Source organism: Ambystoma mexicanum, chromosome 1q (genome assembly GCF_040938575.1).
Source record: "Ambystoma mexicanum isolate Mex_15411 chromosome 1q, UKY_AmexF1_1, whole genome shotgun sequence".
In the NCBI taxonomy this organism is placed as follows: domain Eukaryota; kingdom Metazoa; phylum Chordata; class Amphibia; order Caudata; family Ambystomatidae; genus Ambystoma; species Ambystoma mexicanum.
In genome coordinates this window covers 127,653,328-127,672,974 of record NC_090922.1, presented here as the reverse complement: position 1 = coordinate 127,672,974, position 19,647 = coordinate 127,653,328, and the positions used below count along the sequence as shown (strand labels likewise).

General features: G+C 47.9%; 1 protein-coding gene across 1 annotated transcript in view; it reads left to right on the top strand.

Moving 5' to 3' along the window:
- The window catches only part of JPH3 (junctophilin 3), a 1,045,448-nt gene extending 1,026,063 nt beyond the window's left edge, over window positions 1-19,385 (top strand). Inside the window, exon 5 of the mRNA XM_069636179.1 lies at window positions 17,900-19,385. Coding sequence (XP_069492280.1) covers window positions 17,900-17,980 — 81 coding nt within the window. The 3' untranslated portion in view covers window positions 17,981-19,385. The remainder of the gene's footprint in view (window positions 1-17,899) is intronic.
- The last annotated feature ends 262 nt before the right edge of the window (window positions 19,386-19,647 follow it).

The following is a 19,647-nucleotide window of genomic DNA, read 5'->3' as shown; positions in this document are numbered from 1 at the left end:
GTCACCATGCACCAACTACTGAAAGGCCTGTCCCCCACAACTGCGCACAAAGGAGGCACATGACAGACAGGAACATCAATGCACCCACTACAAGACCCACAAACTGTCCCCATTGACACCAGTAATGCTCACTGGGGTCATAATGAGCCAGACATCAATGTTGCTATCATGTGAGCTTCAAGCTCACAGGACACGTGCAAGGTCACATGAATGACGGCCTGAACAGACACAGTGGATGGCCATTCACAAGGCAATCGTCCCCCCTGCATTGTGTTTTTGCATGCAAAACAGTACATGAGAGCCATGAACACATACTGGTTGCACAGTGTAAATCCATTAGCACAACTCTAATTGGTGCACAGTAACAGTCGGAATCAAGGCATGGTTGTGCGTCATGTTCACAAATCAATCTCGTTCCTGACACATTCATTTCTCACATTTTACAGGTGATGCGGGCTATCCCCTGAAGAGGTGGCTCCTCGCACCAGTGCGGAACCCATCGAACCAGCATGAGGAGGACTACAACCGTGCCTATGCACGTACCCGTGTGGTGATAGAGCAGGCTTTTGGCCTACTGAAGGCACGTTTCCGCTGCCTCAGCAGGTCTGGCGGGGCACTCCTGTACCGCCATGAGAAGGTTGCAAAGATCGTCATGGCATGTGTCATGCTACACAATATGTGCATCAGACGAAACGTGCCTCTGCCCCCTGACGCAGAACCACAACCACCTGATGATGGGGATGATGATGATGGGGATGGGGCAGCACCTCAGGGAGGCAGCGATGCACAGGAGGGGCATATAATGCGTCAGAATGTCATTGACCGATACTTCTAGCACACACAGCGTGTGTGTAACATATGGATGGCACTTGGGGCACTGTGTGTGTCTGGTATGTCAACACTGTGGACTGTAAAACAATAAAGCACACATACGCAATGAGCAATGTCCACACATTTCGTTTCACTCCAACACACCCAATTCCCCCCTCCCCCTCCCCCCTGAACACTCCAACACACCCAATTCCCCCCCCCCTCGAACACTCCAACACACCCAATTCCCCCCTCCCCCTCCCCCCTGAACACTCCAACACACCCAATTCCCCCCTCCCCCTCCCCCTGAACACTCCAACACACCCAGTTACCCCCTCCCTCTCCCCCTGAACACTCCAACACACCCAATTCCCCCCTCCCCCTCCCCCCTGAACACTCAAACACACCCAATTCCCCCCTCCCCCTCCCCCTGAACACTCAAACACACCCAATTCCCCCCTCCCCCTCCCCCTGAACACTCCAACACACCCAATTCCCCCCTCCCCCTCCCCCCTGAACACTCAAACACACCCAATTCCCCCCTCCCCCTCCCCCCTGAACACCCTGCAAACATGTGACAGTGCCCGTGGTGAAGTGTGTATAGTTTTGCACACTATTGACTGCCCCCTCTCCCGGAACCTGGGGCCCCCCTGCCTGTGCTCCTCAGGGTCCTGGATGACCTGCGGACGGGAGTGGCTTGTGCTGAACTTGCAGCTGAGGATGTACCGGGCTGCTCAGTACGGCATGTGTCCACAATTGTCTGGATGAGCTGGCTCATCATCTGCCGCACTGCAGCAAGTTCGGTGCATATGTCCCTGCTGGCAGTTTGGATGGCAGACCTGATGCCATCAGCACTCCTCTCCATGGCTGCACTGGCACTTCCACATTCTGTAACATGCTGCGTGAGGAGTGTGCCCAGTACTTCCTCCCTGTTGGCAATCTGCTCCAGCGACAGCTGGAAATCTGGCCCAATGGAGGGTGCCAATGGGGGACCAATGGGACTACTCCCATCTTCCCCAACTCCCACTGGGCTTGGAGTTGCTGGGCATGAATTAGCAGGCGATTGGCCCTGGGTGTCATCTCCATGATGGCTGATTGGGGATAGGTGTGGTGAGTGAAGTTGCGTGTTGTGGTCAAGTCCAGTGTCATCCTCCACATCACTATCGGAGCAGGCAGCGATGGCTGCAGTCTCCCCAACAGTACTGCTCCCTGCTGACACATTGCCCTCAGTGGGCAACAGTGGGTGTTGTTGGGCTGCAGGCCCTGTCACGACCCCTTCCTCGGGGGACTTTGCTGCCCTGGCCTCTTCAGCCTGGCATGGTTTCGGCCTGGGTCCAGCAGAGGTGGATGCATGGTTCCCTTCTCCCACTTTCCTGGCCTTCTTGGCTGGGGTGCTGGTGCTGTCGTCCCTGCCAGTGTCCGATTGCGAGCCTGTGGTGGAGCAGAGGAGGGTGACTGTTATTGATGGTTCAGAGGACATTGAGCAGGCATTGTGAAGAGTGTAATGGATAGATGGTGGAGTTAGTAGCCCGTGACATACAGGTTGCCTCCCTTTAGGTTCGGTTTTGCATGCAGGTGTGTGTCTGCCTACTGTACAGTGTACATGCTGCATGTGCGCAGGGTGTGGCTCATCTGCTGATGTGTTGCGTCTGCCACATTGTGATTGTCACGTGCAAGTGTATCAGGGTGTCTTGCAAGGCTGGATATGAGGCACCTACCTGTGTCTCCAGATGTCGGGGCCCCTCTCTCCATCTCGCCGACACCTTCGATGCACTCAATGCCAATCAGAGAGGCACATGTCTCCTCCCATGGCTGCATCTTCAGTGGGGAGTCTGCTCCCCCGCCAGTTCCCAGGGCCAGGTTACGGTTGGCAGACATAATGCCCCGGACCCTGATCCGCAGGTCGTCCCACCTCTTGCGGCACTGTTTGGAGGTGCGTGGGGTGGTTCCAACAGCACTGACACGTTGTGCCACAAGTTCCCACACCTCCTTTTTGCGGCCTATGGCTGGCCGGGTCATCTCAGTGGAGAAGACAACATCGGCCTTCTCCTGGAGCGTGTCTGCAAGCATTTGCAGTTCCTCACGACTGAAGCGCTCCTGCCGCTGCCTGTCACATGCCTTCTTCACAACTTTCGGCATGGTTGGGTGAGGAAATGGGTGGGTTATGGGAATGACAGGGTTTGAGGGTTGGTTGTGGTGTGGTTGGGTAGGATGGCAATGGATTGTGTTTTTTAAGATGGCCGCTGTGCTGTTTCCCGTTCCGCCGCGATTACGCTATTTCCGGTTCCGCCTAATTGCGGTCACCGCTAATTACGGTGACCGCTGACTACGGTCGGCGCAATGATGGGTGGCGGTAGGTCACCCTGCGCTGTTAACGAGGCCGGTAAGGGCTATTTACGGCACGGCGTAGTTTACGTTACCGCCATGGCGTAATGCTCGTGCGCGATGGGTCGTAATATGGCGCTCTTATCGCCATCGGACCATGGCGTTAACGCTCATTACGCCATGGCGGTAATTTCGATTACTTACCGCCTGGGTCGTAATGAGGGCCTATATGGGCCTCATCACAAGTGTGCCGGTCTGGGAAAGAATACCAGAAATAATGGCGATAATTTCGGCTCTGGCCTTTTTTCCAGACCAGCACACTTCAAGTTTGACAGTGGGGCCCGCGGATCTCCCGGCTGGCCTCATCTGCCGGTAGGTCAGGCCCCTACCGCCAATGAAATGCCACAATTACCGGCAATTGCGGCAATCCCATCCTACGGGCCTCCATGGGAATGAGAACTTACTGCCACTCCACGGGCCGTAATATCCCAGTACTACCGGGCTACAGGGAGGCGGGGACGGTAAGTGCAGTTTGCCGTTATCCCACCAGCAATACCAGCGGGTTCCCGGCAAACATATAATGAGGGCCTACATGCTCTCTTGAAAGCCAGAGTGTTCTATTGATGAGTGTGATGTTTCTAGCTTCAGCTTCCATTAATGTCAACCATATATGTTTGTGTTATTGTCTGTCTTTATTGCTGGTTGTCGAAAGATGCATAGGTCTTCACACCTTTTCTTTATGCAGACATCTATGGTCCCACAGATGAGTCATGTGTCTTTTCCCCACTTCTTGAAACCTCGAAGTGGTGGCGGGCCTTTCCAACAGATTATGGTACAAGAGTCTGATTCTGGCCTGTTACTGAACTGACAAAGCAGCTCTATTGTTGTTGTTGTATGGGCTCCAAAAGGAGCTTCGTGTATTGGGATGGATTGAGTAAATGCGTAAGAACGGTTTTGCAGCAAAGAAATCTTGTATGTGTTGTGCTAAATGGAGTAAGGGCTGTCATGGTGCCAAGCAAAATCAATATATGTAACGTGGGCACCGAAGGTGTGGGTTAAAAGATACTGGTTTATTAGGGATTGTTGTATGAGAAGACAATGAAAGGGAAATGGAACTTTTGCTTTGAAGTCCAAACGTAAGGTCTCTGTGTTCAACAAAAGTCTCTGGGAGTGACAGAATTCACTGGGTTAAAAACAAGAGTCTTCGGGTTTCGTACTCCTCAGTCCAGAAAGTCCTTATGGGCATATGTTCTCTCTTCTCTCACACTTCCTTCTTGGCTCTTCAGGTCCTCTAGTTATCGGTCTTGGCTCCTGGGAGACTCCTTCATCTGGCTCTCAAAATCCTGCATGGACCTGCATGTAACGCCTGGGCTGCGACAGAAGCTAGGATGTGATGAGGGGGAAATGAGCCCCTGGGCTTCCACCAAGAGATTGGCGGCCTGAGTTTCTCTACAGGTTGGGTCAGGGTGCCTTCTTCACGTCCCCCTCTTAGCATCATGACACTTGTCCTCTGCACCCTTGTCCTGACGTATCCTCTCCTCTCTCTTTCTCCTTCTCCACCTCCTCCTCAATGCCTTGCCACATCCTAGTCCCACTGTCCCCTTCTACTCCCAACTATCAACATTAGGGTTTGTTTGCTCCTCTGCTACATCCCTAAGGAGTGTTCTTCTTCCTCAACATCTTTTTCCACCTCTCTTTAAATGTACCACTCCATTCCACCCTTGGCGTTTCCCTCAACCTACTCTTGACTCTTCTCTGCCTCCTCCTCACTCCTAATAGTCTTCCTCACCAACTCCTGGTTCTCACTCATCACCTTCTCACTCATCTTTACACTCCTCCTCTTGACCATCCTGTTTGCCTTCACCTGCTCCTCAGTGCACATGATATTCCTACTCGACTGGTATCTTCACCGGTATCAGACCAACATGTCGACAAAATAATTCCGACATATACAATACTGCGCATTCGAACTGTACTAAAATTCCAACTAATTCTGACCGAAGTCGCAGTGCGCGCAATCACCTGTCACGTTCTCTCCATCAAAGAATAGTCAGCGTAGCGTGTTTTTTACCCATTCATGTTTTTTGGCTTTTGCCGGGTGCCGCCCTAAATGCAGCTAGTAAAAAAAATGACACCCATTACACCACCCAAGGGGAACGAGGGTTTGTGGGGTGTCCTCTGCTCCCCTTGATGTAATAGGAGTCAGGGGTTGTGGCGTTGTCCTCCGCTTGGATTGCATGGACAGCGGGGAACAATAAAGTGAAAATAACATATTTGTAAAAAAAGACGCTGCAGAGCCATCTCCGACCGACGTAAGTGGGAGGGTACTGTCATCGCAGGGCTAGAGGGGAGTCAGCGACACACACAGAATTGTGCGGCCGAAAGGGAAATAGATATGGAATGGGTAAGCAAGTATGGGGATAAGGGAATATGTGATCGTGCCGTTATTGCACTCAGTATTTTTATTGTCAACATTTTCTGTGGTGCAGTGATCACATAGGCCCTCATTACGACCCTGGCGTTGGACCATGGTGCTAATAGCACCATGGTCCATGCCGGTAACTTACCGACTCCGCCATGGCGGAATGGGGAATTACCGCCCCATTCCGAGGTTGGCGGGGCGGTAATTCCCCATGCCGCCATGGCCCTTCCCCATTCCCATTTTTGACCCATAGGGCCCAATGGGAATGGGGAAGGCGCTAAGTACTTAGCACCAAGGACCCTTTGCAGGTTGGTTTTTAACGCCTGCAAAAAGCAGGCGTTAAAGTCTCCAACTCGCAAAGGGACCTCGTAATCAGGCGTTAAGGGTTTAACGGCGCCGCCACCTTTTACGGCGCCGTTAACCCCTTAACGCCTGGGTTGTAATGAGGGCCATAGTCCCATCTTCATCAACCCTTACCTTCTCTCCTGCCCTGTTGTCACCTCTCTCTCTCTCTCTCTCTGGCAACTTTCCTCCTCCTCAGCCACCATCTCCTTCTGCATTCGTCTCCAGCATCCTCTAGCACTCCTTCTTCGCCTCCAAACTCCTGCTCTGCAAATGCCAGATGTGCACTCCTGAAATAGAGTCCACTGTTGTGCTGAAAGCTGGCCCTTATACAGGGCTTGCGATGAAAGCCCCTTTCTTGATTGGCCATAGGTGTTATATACAACACTGTCATATGACCCGCCTGAGCATGCTCAGTTACATAGATTCCATGTGGTACTCACTCTTGAGAGGAAATCTGAATGTAGGCCAGCTGCTATCCTGGATCTCTTTCCAGAACGTTCTCCCTGGTGGATGCACTACAGCTGCTGCTCTCTCTATCTCCCTTTCTGTTGCTGTTGTGTTGTCCCACCCTCCAATGTGTTACCTTTGCCTCTCTCCTGTGGCCAGCAAGTCAGGCTGTGTACTGTGAAATCCTTTTGGGGTGAGGAAAATTAAGAAAACACATCTACACTTAGTCAGGTCCAAGTGTACCCGTGTAGAAGTGGGATTATAAGAAATGTAGTTCTTCTTAGGGTTTTGGGTGCCCGATTAACTTAAACGTAGAGCATGTTCTCCCATCTCCCTCAGGGACTGACTAGGGTTATGCCATATTCTTCCTCCAGAATCCATAGTTAACTCTTGCTGATCTGATCCATGTTTTCCCCTATGAGAGTAAGGGGAATTCTGGGGGGTGAGGTTTTCCCAGAAGAGGCTGGGTGATGTAATATATACTGGGAATATAACTCTGAGGGATAAAGATGGATTTGAGGTCCTGTGGATGTCATTCCCAGGCCCATGTGATGACCGCAAGGTCACTTTGTCAAAGGGGATAACATGTAATGGGTATTTGTTCTTTGGTGGCTCTGTATATTGGACATGTATAAAGACAATGGGCCTTATTACGAGGTAGGCGGTAGCCATGGCGCTATTAGCACCATGGCTACACCCTTACCCCATTCTGGGTCTGGGTTGTCGAAATAGGGACTTACCGGGTCATTCCAACCTTGGAGGACCCGGTAAGTCCCCATTCCGAGAACCATTCCCCATTCCCATTCGAGCCCCCATAGGGCTCAATTGGAATGGGGATGGAGCTAATAACGGGCCCGCTAATAGCAGGCCCGTTATTAGCTCCCTGGTCCCTTAGTGGCTCCCGCTAAGGGCGCTGCTAAAACCAGGCGCTCATAGCGGGTCCCGCTAAGGGACCTCGAATAGGGCGGTAAGGGTTTACCAGCACTGGTCTCCTTACCGGTGCCCGTTAACCCTTACCGCCCACCTCGCAATGAGGCCCAATGAAATGGGACTATTCAATTAGAGAACTGCGTTAACACTGGAGACTGCCAGAAGTGGACACCAGCCTTATTAACTCACTTTTGAATCTAGCGAATGTGGACATTCTAACAACATAAAGCACGTTTTTCTTATGGGTAAATAGATAGAAGTTATTAAAGCAGCCCACAATCCTCATGCACATTAACCTGGTAGGTATCCCAGTCCCTCTCCTAAATCTCTGTTCACAGTAATACGTACACATTGATGCCACAGGTGCTAGGGAGACCAGCTAAACGGATTCAGTTCAAGGCTCTTTGCCTGCTCCATCGCGCATTTTATGGACTTGGAGCTGAATATTTACAGGCTAAGATCTGCCCTTATATTCGTGGTCACACACTTTGCTCTGCAAATGCGTGCCTGGCTGTGGTTCCTAGATTCAACTTCGCTCTGCGTGGTGGCCGTTCCTTCTCTGTTGCCACCACTCAACTTTGGAATTTGCTCCCTCTGGCACTTCGGACAACTGAGAATCATCTGTCATTCAGGCATCTTCTTAAAACGTATCTGTTTTAATTCTGCTTTCTTTCCCTCCCTCAGAGCTAGTGCCAAGTTGCCCTTGGGTGTATGTGCGCTCTATGAGCAATCTTATCATAACATAACATGATTACACACAAAGTACATCTTTCTTGGAAAGAAGCCTTGTATGTTTGCTTTGTATAAAAAGGAACCACGAGAAGCAATTTTCCTAAAGATGTATGCTTAATGCTTCACAAAATGTAATTAAAAGATTCTGGGATACTAAATTATCTGTGGATAAGAGCCTAATTCCTGAACACCAATTAAGATTTGTATGGTGGGTTGGGCAGGTGGTGGTTGCTTTTCCTTGCTGTGTGCAGACCCTACGCAGGTGTATGCAGGTGTGTTGCTGGATTGTTGACATTAGGGAGCCCTTCAACATGGTGCAGCACAGCAAATTACAGGCTAATGTAGAACTCCTCTGCTTTGGTTCAGCTGTGGGAATCACTGCAATTAATGCGGTGTAATCAGATTGGGTGCCTGTCGATGACACTGTGTTCATAGACTTGATTCCAGTGGTCTCCGAAAAAGAATGGCTGCTCTGGTGGAATAATGCAAGTATCATTTTATGAAAAAGAAACAGAATGAATGTACTGGTGTTTCAGAGGAAGAGGGGCTCCCAACTCTGGTACTGGAACGGGTGTGAGCTTGAAGCTGAAATGTATCAGAATTCAATTTAACACTTGGTTAAATTGACATATCACATGATTTGAGTTATGTCTAAGGAGAACCAGCGATCAATGGCCTATTACATTTTTTCACATCTTATGAGAGGGTACGGTTCTCAGTTGAACATATTCGGACGTTCAATTGCTAAAATAATCACTATTCTTCTGTATGCGTAGAATTAATTTGTATATAATACCCGGGACCCAAAGGAATGCCCTCCTTTGGTAAGAGGCGAAGGCTAAAGTTTGTGAACGATATCAGGCCTGTCCACGTCCAGAACTTTAGCCGCTGACCATTTAGAAATAGGATGCTCTCTTATTTAAGAAAGATGGCCACCTTATCTGGATGCTGCTGTTGGAACAAGATTTCTTGAGGACACACTGCAACCATGTGGGCCGATACCCGTCTGTTGCAACACAACTTCTGTAGCGATGCAATGGGCCTCATTACGAGGCAGGCGGCCGCGGAATGAACGGTGCCTGTATGGGCCAGCCACCGTTCATTCCGGGCCGCCACATTACGACGTCTGCAGCGGGTCCCGCTCTGGACGCCTGGCCAGACCAGACGTGCAGAGCGGGACCCGCTAGCAGTAAAGGATGTTAACAACGGGCCCATCATTAACGGGCCCGTTGTTAGCATCCTCCCCATTCCCATTGAGCCCTATGGGGGCTCAAATGGGAATGGGGACGTAACGGGTGTGGGTCCCGCAAAAGGGAATTACTGGGCCCTCCAAGGTCGGAATGGCCCGGTAAGTCCCCTTCTGCGGGACCCAGACCCAAGTTTGGGGGTAGCCATGCTGCTAAAAACGGCATGGCTACCTCCAAACTCGTAATGAGGCCCAATGTTTTTGTTTTGTTTCCCTTTTACACTCATTGCAAGACGTGCCCTGCTTCTCTCAAAGTCACACAAAGATAGCTGTTGCGATAGGTGAGCGTTGGAAACGGTTTGCAAAGGTCTGGGAATGAATACACTTGATGCCATGTTGCTACTTTGCCGGCGAAAGACCTGGTTCCCATGGCTATGCATGAGTGGGTTAGTGTCAATGTTCTGTGCCCCAAACAGGCAGAATCTGCAAAATGGTATGGCTTTGCCCATTGCTCCATGTTACAACTCCCTAGACAGACCCTCATGACTACTACGGCATGAAATATATTGCGGCATAAAAAATGCAAGTTTTGCAGCACAAAGTTGCATTAATTGCAGTATTTCTCAGGGCCTATTAATCAGGCAAAAATGCCACAATACATGCAATGTTGTTTGTTATGCCACAATATCCTGGAGGTTCCTAGAGAACTGTACTTGAAAACCACCAGGATAAAATAGTGTTAACGACTAAACTAAAAGCTATTGTCTGCATTCATTACGTGTAATAAATAATGTGGACTATTGGGTGGGAGCCTAGGGTGGCTCTTGAAAGATGCTGTGCAGGGCCAACTTCGTTTCTGACTCAAAGTTAAGAGGTTCTCCTGAACTTATAGGAGAGTAGCAATTCACTTTTGCTATTTTATATGGATTTATGCTATTTTAAATAGAATTCAATGTTTTTTGCAGGTGTTTGTTCAAAGTGGTTGGCATGTTAAATTGACTGTTTGAAAGTACATATTTTGGATAGTATTGAATCTTAAGGATGTGGCTAAATAATACTGAAAAGTAATAAAATGTTTTTAAAACAAAAACAAAAAAACAAACAGATGTGCAAGCCCCTGGAAAATACCCTCTGAAGTAGCAAAGGGCTATTGCTGTGCCCCCGGCAGCCCCCCTGCATCGGCATAAGAGGCACAACGCTGCGCAGAACCGCTCGGATTGTCATAGAGAGATGCCACATCCATCGCAGGGTCTGCCCCTTGCCTTACTAGATAGGTTCTGGGCAGCAACAAGCCCGAGAAGGTATGGGCAAAGTAGGATGTGGGCTCAAGCCCCAAAAAGCATGTTAGATTAGTCATGCCACCACTGGCCCCCACTTAAATTGAGCATACTGTCACCCACGGCTGGTGCCACGCCTGCGTCTGTTGGTTTAACCCACTTTTCCCCTTCTTCAAAACAAGAGAAGTCTGCTACAGCATTGCCCTGTAATTCCCAGTCCAAGACAACCACATTTTTGCAGATTTACTTTTTAAATATCTTTCCAAAAAAAGACAGCCAATTGTGATATGTGTCCAATCTTGTCCTGCAAAAACCTCAAAGGCAGTTTTTTCATGAAAACGAATTTCATCCTGAATCAAGAATATTCACTATTCTCGCTTTTGAGCACAAAATGTTGCCCACTACTACCTGTCCCCACTGGCCTAGTACATAACGCAAGTAATGTATATAGGAAACGTATTTATGAATATTTAGTTACTTATACAGTGTACAAGTAACTATGCACTTACTCTATCAGAATTGTCCCTGGACCTAATATGATAGCAACCTCGTCTGTCTCCCCCCCTCTCCTTACTTCTTCCTCCCTTCTTCCCCCCCCCCCCAGCACTATCTGAAATGTCGTCAGGCCTAGTACGATAGTCGCTTGTTTTGTTCCTCCCCTCCCTTTCTGAACCCCTCTCCCTCACCTTTTGTTTTCTCCGGCTCTATCAGAAATGTTGTCCGGCCTAGTACAGTAGTCGCCTGGCTGTTCCCATTTCCTTCCCACTCTCCCCATCCCTTCCTTATCTATGTTTTAGCTCTTGCACTATCTGAAATGTCGTCGGGCGTAATACGATAGTTAATTTCACATCCTTACCTTTCATGGCCTGTAAGAATGTAATTGTATTTTCCCTTGTTCCCTCCCTTGCCTTGAAGCGCTTTGAAACACATTGGGCCTCATTACGAGGCTGGCGGTAGCTGTGCCTGTAGCACAGGCACGGCTGCCGCCAGTGTTCATTTTTTTCCGGTGCCCAAAAAAGGCCAATTACCGGGTCATTATGACTTTGCCGGACCCGGTAATTGCCCTTTTCTGGGCACCAGAAAAAATTCTTCCCCATTCCCATTTGAGCTCCATAGGGCTCAATGGGAATGGGGAGGGTGGTAGCACCGGTACCGTTAATAACGGTACCGGTGCTACCATCATGATCTGCTAGCTGGTGCCGTTACGGCCACCAGGTCAGACCTGGTGGCTGGAAAGGCACCCGCGAGCAGAACTCGTAGTTTGCCGGTACGGTAACAATGGTACCGGCAAGCTTACCGGTACCGTTGTTACTGTACCGGCAAACTCGTAATGAGGCCCATTGTGTATAGGTGCTATATAAATAAACTATCATATCATATGCATATCCCAGAGGCCTTTTCAAATTGATATAGGGAAAGAAGGGAATGGGGTATGGGAAAATCTAAAGAGTTAGACAGAAAAAGGAAGCAGCAGCAAGCTCTATTAAGCTGGCTAATTTGCTTGAATAGTATACACTTCCAAACATCATAGGAGAAGAGACGAGAGGTCGTTGGGTAGGACCATGGGTAGCAACACATCCAGCCCAATGATTATCCTCAGCCTGAGCTCCAAGCTGGCAGTGATGGGTAAAGAGGAGCTGCATTTCATGCAAAGAGGAACCACTAAGCTCACACGAGCACCAATGATCAGTAGTGCATTATTCACAATGCTGTTTTATGATTTTTGTAAATCATTTGTCAAATGTAATCCTAGAGTGGTTGGTATGGAAATGCATCAAAACCTGTAAGTGCTTTTTCAGGATTCATAAGTGATAAAAGCATATTTGAATAATACCCTTTTCAAAATGTGTAGAATAAAAATCCAAATATGATCAAAAAAGTATTTGTACTGGTGAATATAGTAGAAACTTAAAATAAACTTGTTAGCTCCTCTACTCAGAACAAACACGGTTAAATACCCTGTTCTCTGGGTTGGGTTCCACTCAAGGGGGATCTACAGCCATGTTTTAGCTCACTGCACCCTTCACAGAGGAGAAATATCCATTTGCATGAGTCTGGTCCCACCCGCAATGGCAGTCCAGCACCGAAATGCTATGGCAATTCTCCTCTGAGTAAGAGTACCAACAGTAACCCCAGACACGTCTTTCGGTCTGGTTGGACCTCATCAGTAGGGAGGAGCTGTGCCTCTCTAAGAATAGTGAGCAAGGGGTCCACGTCTGGATTCCCCTAGTAACTTAGGGTGAGACCCAAAGTTACTTGCATATGCAAATTAACAAGGGGAGTCCTGGGAGTCCCTCTGCCAGACATTAGTACTGGTTGCGAGAGACTTACCCAGAGTCTTTAGCTCACTATCTTTCACATAGAAGAAATATCCTAAACATATCAGTCTTTGTCCTGCCCTGGGGCAGTCCAGCACCGAAATGCTATGGCAATTCTCCTCTGAGTAAGAGTACCAACAGTAACCCCAGACACGTCTTTCCGCCTGGAGTGGGCTACATCCCAAAGAATATATTATTTCAACCCTGCTCTTTCTCCCTAGAGGTCTCCCACTCTTTTGTAAATATTGTGGAAACGTCGCATGAAAGGATACGTATAAGAGAAATAGTGAGAAGGGGCCTATGCCTCCATAGCAAGTAAAGCCCGTCTGACCTGCGCTGCCATCTTAGACGTAGATGGCGTGAAGGCTGCCATTTCTTTTAGGCTGTTAGTAGCAGACATGCAAGTTGTGATTTGTTGGTATTGGTACAAATTTTTATTTTAAAAATGTGCTTGGATGAACGGAACAGTACGTTTGACAGATGAAGACGGAGATCCATCTGAGATGGAATAAGCAATGTGCACAATTTTGTTAATACTAGTTGATTGGCTGCAGCATCAGGTTAGTGAGGTTCACAATCAACATTGACAAAAAATGAATTATGGCAGAGTATGTTTACAATTGAAAATCAGTGCTCTATGCTCAGGGTCAGCATCGGACTGGGGTGTAAAATCAGCCCCTGCACCATGAACAAAAGTGGCCCACGATCATACAATGCAATTCTTTCAAGGTTTGTATAAACTGATCAAATAATTAAATAAAAAATATGTTGTAAATAATGCATTTGAAAACATATTTGCTTAGTGTCATTGGTTAAAACTTATGAAACTCGCCCACTCTCGGGGGGGGCTGGCAAGGGGTGTAAAAGGGCAATTGCCACCCAGGCTGGATGGGCAGTTGGCCCATGGGCCAGTACTCCAAAATGTAAAAAAATAATAATTGAGAAAGACGTAATCCTTCCGAATCTAGCGACCCACCAAGTACCTGAGTGCTGCAGGGCCTGTTGAGATTCTGTGTAAATAGGGCGAGCCATTTGTTTTGATTTCAGCGATGTTGCAAATATGCCTGTATGGCCCCTAAACCTGGGCCTCCACAGTGAGTGAGAGCGTGGGCGGGGGGGGAGTCTAGGATGCAGGGGCATGGTCATACTGCACAGTGGGGAAGTATGCATTTAAATAACAGATTCTGTGACCCTGGATGATAATGCTGGCACCGCTGCTCCCCATACACCATGGGTCTGTTGCAATCCACCGTAGTTTATCACAATGCCTACTTGCCAAGGAAGTAGGGGTCCATATCGTATTAGAATTTCTCCTCGGTTTGATTCTGTATGAACTCTTCCCGCATCTTTGGCCGAATTACTTGATCACCAAGGTGTTCATTAAAAAATTGTTTAATAGCACCCTTAACAGCACCCATGGATGCTACTTATATAGTGGTTATAGAAATGGCTGTTGGACTGTTTGTGGTACTTCTGGACACAGTTGAAAAACACACAAAGAAAGATGTCATATTCAGGTGTTATTAGAAGACTAACAACTAAGGGGGCCATTCGGAGTTGGGACGATTTTTAATATCGGTGAAGAAAGTTACCAGCTCCGCCGGTGGTATTTCTGAACATCCGCCCTACTCAAAGTGTATCACCAGCAGAGGTGGTATTTCTGGAATATGTTTAGTGCTATTTCAGAAATACCACCTACGATGGCGGTAATGTAAAAGGTTCTTTTAACTTTTTTTCAGCCATTTCCTCATCAGTGAGGAGGGAGAAATGGATAATGTGCAGTAGTGTCTCATATTACTGTTGATTTACTTTTTGCACAAAAGGGAACATTCGGCCGATGTATGCATTATATGGGTAAAGTGGTGATAGGAGGCTGGCCCTTTGTGAAAATGGTATTCACTCTATTGAAGCGTAACACCCGTGTTTCCGTTTTGTAAAGTAAAAAGGGAGATTTAAAAAATGTGGGGACAGTTTGGATATTTTACCTCCACCATTATGGTGGAGGCAAAATAGATGGCTTCTCTGCAAAAAGGCTGCCTAAAATACCACTGCTGGTATTCTTGTGGAATACCACTGATAGTATTTGATCAAACCATGAATTGGGTGGACAGTAAAATCAATAGTATTTGCCAAATACGGACGAATTTACTGTTACCACCCCCTCTGAATTACCCCCTAATTCTGTGATTCTTTTTCATAGTCTTATCCAGAACACTCTTCTCCTATGTGGGCAACAAAAGACACATAAGCAAATCAACACCAGATTCAGATATATCGATACAAAGTCACATTACCAGAGATACATCCTTCCATCTTTACTTTAGACTCACAAATACACATAAACACATTGGCTCTCATTACAACTCTGGCGGTAGCCGTGCCGCTAAAAACGGCACTGCTGCTGCCAGAGTTGCATTTTTTCTGGCACCCATGAATGGGCAAGAACCGGGTCATGCTGAGTTAGGCGGACCCGGTACTTGCCCATTTTCGGGTGCCGGAATCAAGGGCCTCCTCATTCCCATTCTGCCCCATAGGGCTGAATGGGGATGGGGACGTCGGATGCACCGGCACAACTCTGCATGTGCCGGTGCATCCGACGTGCTCTGCTCGTGGGTGCTGTTACACCCACCAGGAAAAACCTGGTGGGTGAAACGGTTCCCGCGATCAGAGCTCGTAGTATGGTGGTCCAGGAAGTATGTTAACGGCATGCTGACCAGTACCGTACTTCCCAGACCACCATGCTCGTAATGAAGGCCATTCTCTGCCTTATTTGAAACCACACATTAATATAGTAGGCCGCTCTTGCTCTGACTCCATCACCAGGTCCAAGGCATATTCCCCTTGCAGTTCTCCATGCGTCAGTGAGCTGAAATATGCAGCCGACCTTCCAAGTAAGTGCAACTTGGGTGCACAAAAAATGACACGTCCCATTGCCGTCTTTTGCTCTGCATTGTCCTTGTGCAGACCCTATAGCCACAATTACCAGCATGACCTCGGCCACGGTTTCTTGTCTTGTCTGGCAGAGGCTGACTGACAAATTAAGGTGGTCTGTCTAACTGTACGGCAGAGCAATCGAAGATGGTGAGGGGAAAGGAATGGGCTTGCTTTGATGGGCAATTAAAGGGTGTGAGTGGCAAGGAATTGGTCACTGAGCAATGTAGGCAAGGGAAGAGGGTGCTTGCAAGTTAAGGGAAAGGGATTAAGCTAATAGTTAAAGGATGGAGCAAAAGGGGAACAGAGGTCTGCAAGTTAATTGTAAACATACATGGGGGAATTAGAGAATGTGGTGCAAGGAAAGGACACCCCTTCTTCTTACATTGTGTGATCCTGATCACTGTGCCTTATTTTCCTTAGCTTTCTGTAGGGAAAGCCTCACTCATAAAGATGTGTTCTCTATGATGTTACTCTATAAATAATCTTAAATGTATCAGTCTCTGTTAAGCATACTGGTGAGGATGCAGGATGCCAAGTGAGGATCTGATGTTACGGGGGGTGTACAGAGAGTGCCGGCATGGATTTTGTGTTTTGGGCTGGGGCAGGAAGCAATGCGTGAGTCTTTTGCCATTCCAGCTCATGTTTCGCTCTGAGAGCAAACCAAGACGCCCTGGTTCACCAATGGTTCTGCTCTATCAATGAATTCTCTAACATCGCCACCTCTTTACATTGTTCTAAAACTAAATATGGGATGGGAGGGCATGTAACCTGCTGTCAAATTACAAACTGTAACACAATGGACACTGTGCTCAAATCCCAGCTTTCACCTTTCCCCAATTATATTATCCTCATGAAATAATTGTACAATGTTTGGTAAATGGGAGCATTTCCAGGGGCCCAGGTCTTTAAGAAATGGACTGAAAAGGTTATGGGCCTCATTAGGAGTGTGGGGGCTGCGGAATGAACGGTGCCGGTAAGGGACCGGCACCGTTCATTCCGGGCCGCCACATTACGAGGTCTGCAGCGGGTCCCACTGAGGACGGGAACCGCTAGCAAACCAGGATTGTAACAACGGGCCCGTCATTAACGGGCCCGTTGTTAGCATCCTCCCCCTTCCTATTGAGCCCTATGGGGGCTCAAATGGGAATGGGGATGCACCTGGTCTGGGTCCCGCGAAAGGGATTTACTGGGCCCTCCAAGGTCGGAATGGCCCGGTAAATCCACTTTTGCGGGACCCGGACCCGAGTTTGGAGGCAAATAAGTAAAGAATAATTCTTCCAAAAGCACATGAAAGTCATTTGTTCACTCCGGTTCCCCCAGAGCTTGGAGCCTCCAAACTCGTAATGAGGCCATATGTCAATAATGTCTACTATATATACTCTTGCTTGAGAACGTGTGGAGGGGGAGAGGTTGGTATTGATTTTACTTATTCTGAAAGTTGGGTCCGCTGCACTGTGGGCTTGGGCCATGGCACTATGGGCTACAAAAGTAAACTTGCCCCCCAGGCCGAATGTTACCAGTCCTACCCTGCCCACTCTGGCCACAAAAGTAGTCCATTCTGGCCCACCCAAGGGCTGGCCCTTCAGGCATTGCCCTATTGCCCTATAGGCCAGTTCGAGCCTGTTTAGGCTCTGGAACAGACCAGGAGAAGGCAGACATCACTTCCCTTCTCCCCTTAGGCGCAGACGGCCAGGATCTAGTTACACGTAAGCAGGATGGGACTACAGACACATGCACACAAGGTTGGGGCTAGGGTGGGGCCCCATCTAAGTTAAAAGCCCTGAACCTGATGTCTTGGAGACTCTCTACCCGTGCTAGAAGATGAATGATCCTCAACCAACAATTCAACATGATAGTTATGAATCAAATAAATATTAGGTTGTCATTTTATATTGACAAGTGCCACATTTCCTGTATCGCTGGGTGGGCTGAACAGGGGCTAAAACATCAGGTATCAGCCACATGCATTAAGTGGTTGTGCCACTGAGAAGGCTTTGGAAATGATTTCGCAGCCGGCCTGGGATAGCAGCCAGAGCACAAGGCTCTCTGTGTTTAACATGCTTTACAGCCACAGCCAAACATACAGTCCTTGCATTCTGAGAAAAATATTCCTGTTGCATGAGATCTGAAGAAATCTGTAACACCTTTCCTTTTTTTCTTTTTCTCGTTGCAGGGCTCCGCTCCCATACTGGTAGTCATGGTGATCTTGCTGAACATTGGAGTCGCCATTTTGTTTATCCACTTTTTCATTTAAAAAAAGGCCTAGTACATTTGCAAAAAAGGGAAAGTTATCAAAAATTTTAGAAAATCCACCAAGAAATCAGCACATGTACAAACAGGGAGGGAAGGACGTAACTCGACTGTTCTGACGCAGGACTTTGATACAAAATCATGAAGTGGTTTTTTTTTGTTGGTTTTGGGTATTTTCTTTTTCCAAAACAGAATGGAGTCTCTCTCACAGTTTGCCTTTTTTGTCCTGGGTAATGTTTTCTTGTTTTGGATTTCAGCCAAAAGGATTTGCTTGTATAACATTATGCTGTGTGGCAAGGTAAAGAACCTCACGCCCAATAGAATCTCCCGAGAAGCCAACCACAGTACAGGGAGGGGCAAGCCCGGGTGGGGGAGGGCGGGGTGCTTTGAGGCCTGGGGCAAGAGGCGACGAAAGGTGCTAGAAGCATGAAGCAGGCAATAGCAAAACAAGGTCTTCAACGGAAGCCCTCAAGGCAAGTTGAGAACACGTTTTTGTCAAGTTTCTCTTTTCCTTAAACAGCTGCTCCAATGCAAACTCTTTCGAAACCTTAATTTGCTTCAAAACAGAATGTGTACAACGAAAGCCTTTTACATGCGACAAGGTTTTTTAATCCTATGCAAGTCTTTACTTTTATCCTTAAAATCGAATCTTAGTTATTTTTAAACACATTAGAAGGACCGCTGCCACCTCCCCTGCTATTTCCAATGGTATCCCTATGATATTTTTGTTTCATTGATAAATTGGCTGCCGAGAACTGTCAGATCAAGTCAGTGGCTGGTTTGGCAATGCACCATTGATGCTATACCCTCAAACCTTCAACAAAGCAGCCACATGGATCTGACAACAGTTGTATCCTCTGGCACCCAGGGCCCCCGGATAGCCCTGCCCCGTCCAAGATGGCCACCACTACAGAAGCGTTCCTCTCGCAGGCTCTCAAGTTGGACCCCAGCCTGTACGCTTATGATATTTGGGAGCAAGCACTGAACTATTTTGACTTGTCCCAGAGGAGGATGCGGGCCCAGTGGGCTCTGTCCATTCTACTCGCCACGGACCGTTCCTAGCCCTTGCGGCCGGGCGACTGAGCATGTCGTATTTTTGCACTTTGTCCACAGGATGCGTTTTCCGCCTTCCAGTAGGCCTCGTCAGCCTCCGTCGGCAATGGAAGCCTCAAGAAAGGATGTATTCTTTTTTCTATATGTCCCCTGATTTTCAGTTGTTGGAACATCTTTGTAATATGCCTGCCTTTTCGTTCCCTACCAATGAAGATGATGATACAGTAATGTGTATATTCATTTAAGATACAGTATCCCTGTTTCGAAGCTATTGCTGTCCTCATCCCTCCACCCAAAAAAACAGAGTGTGTTCCTATTCTTAATTATTCTTAATTAAATTGCCTGAGAAATGAAAACGTGTAACGTGGAAGTGTTTTATTCCAGTGATGTGTTGGGATCATTTGAGACATTGTACCATCCCTGCCTTGGGAGGCCACACCAATGTTGCCCAGAATTAAAGATGTTGCATATTCTGACTGCTTCATACCTCAGAAAGAGCTGAGCAATGAAGCAAAACTTAACAGGTAAAATGTATTAACGGGTGCAAAAGTGCATATAGATGGTTTAAAAGACACAGTGACCCATTACAAGTACAGCAGTGTGGGTAAACAGCACAGC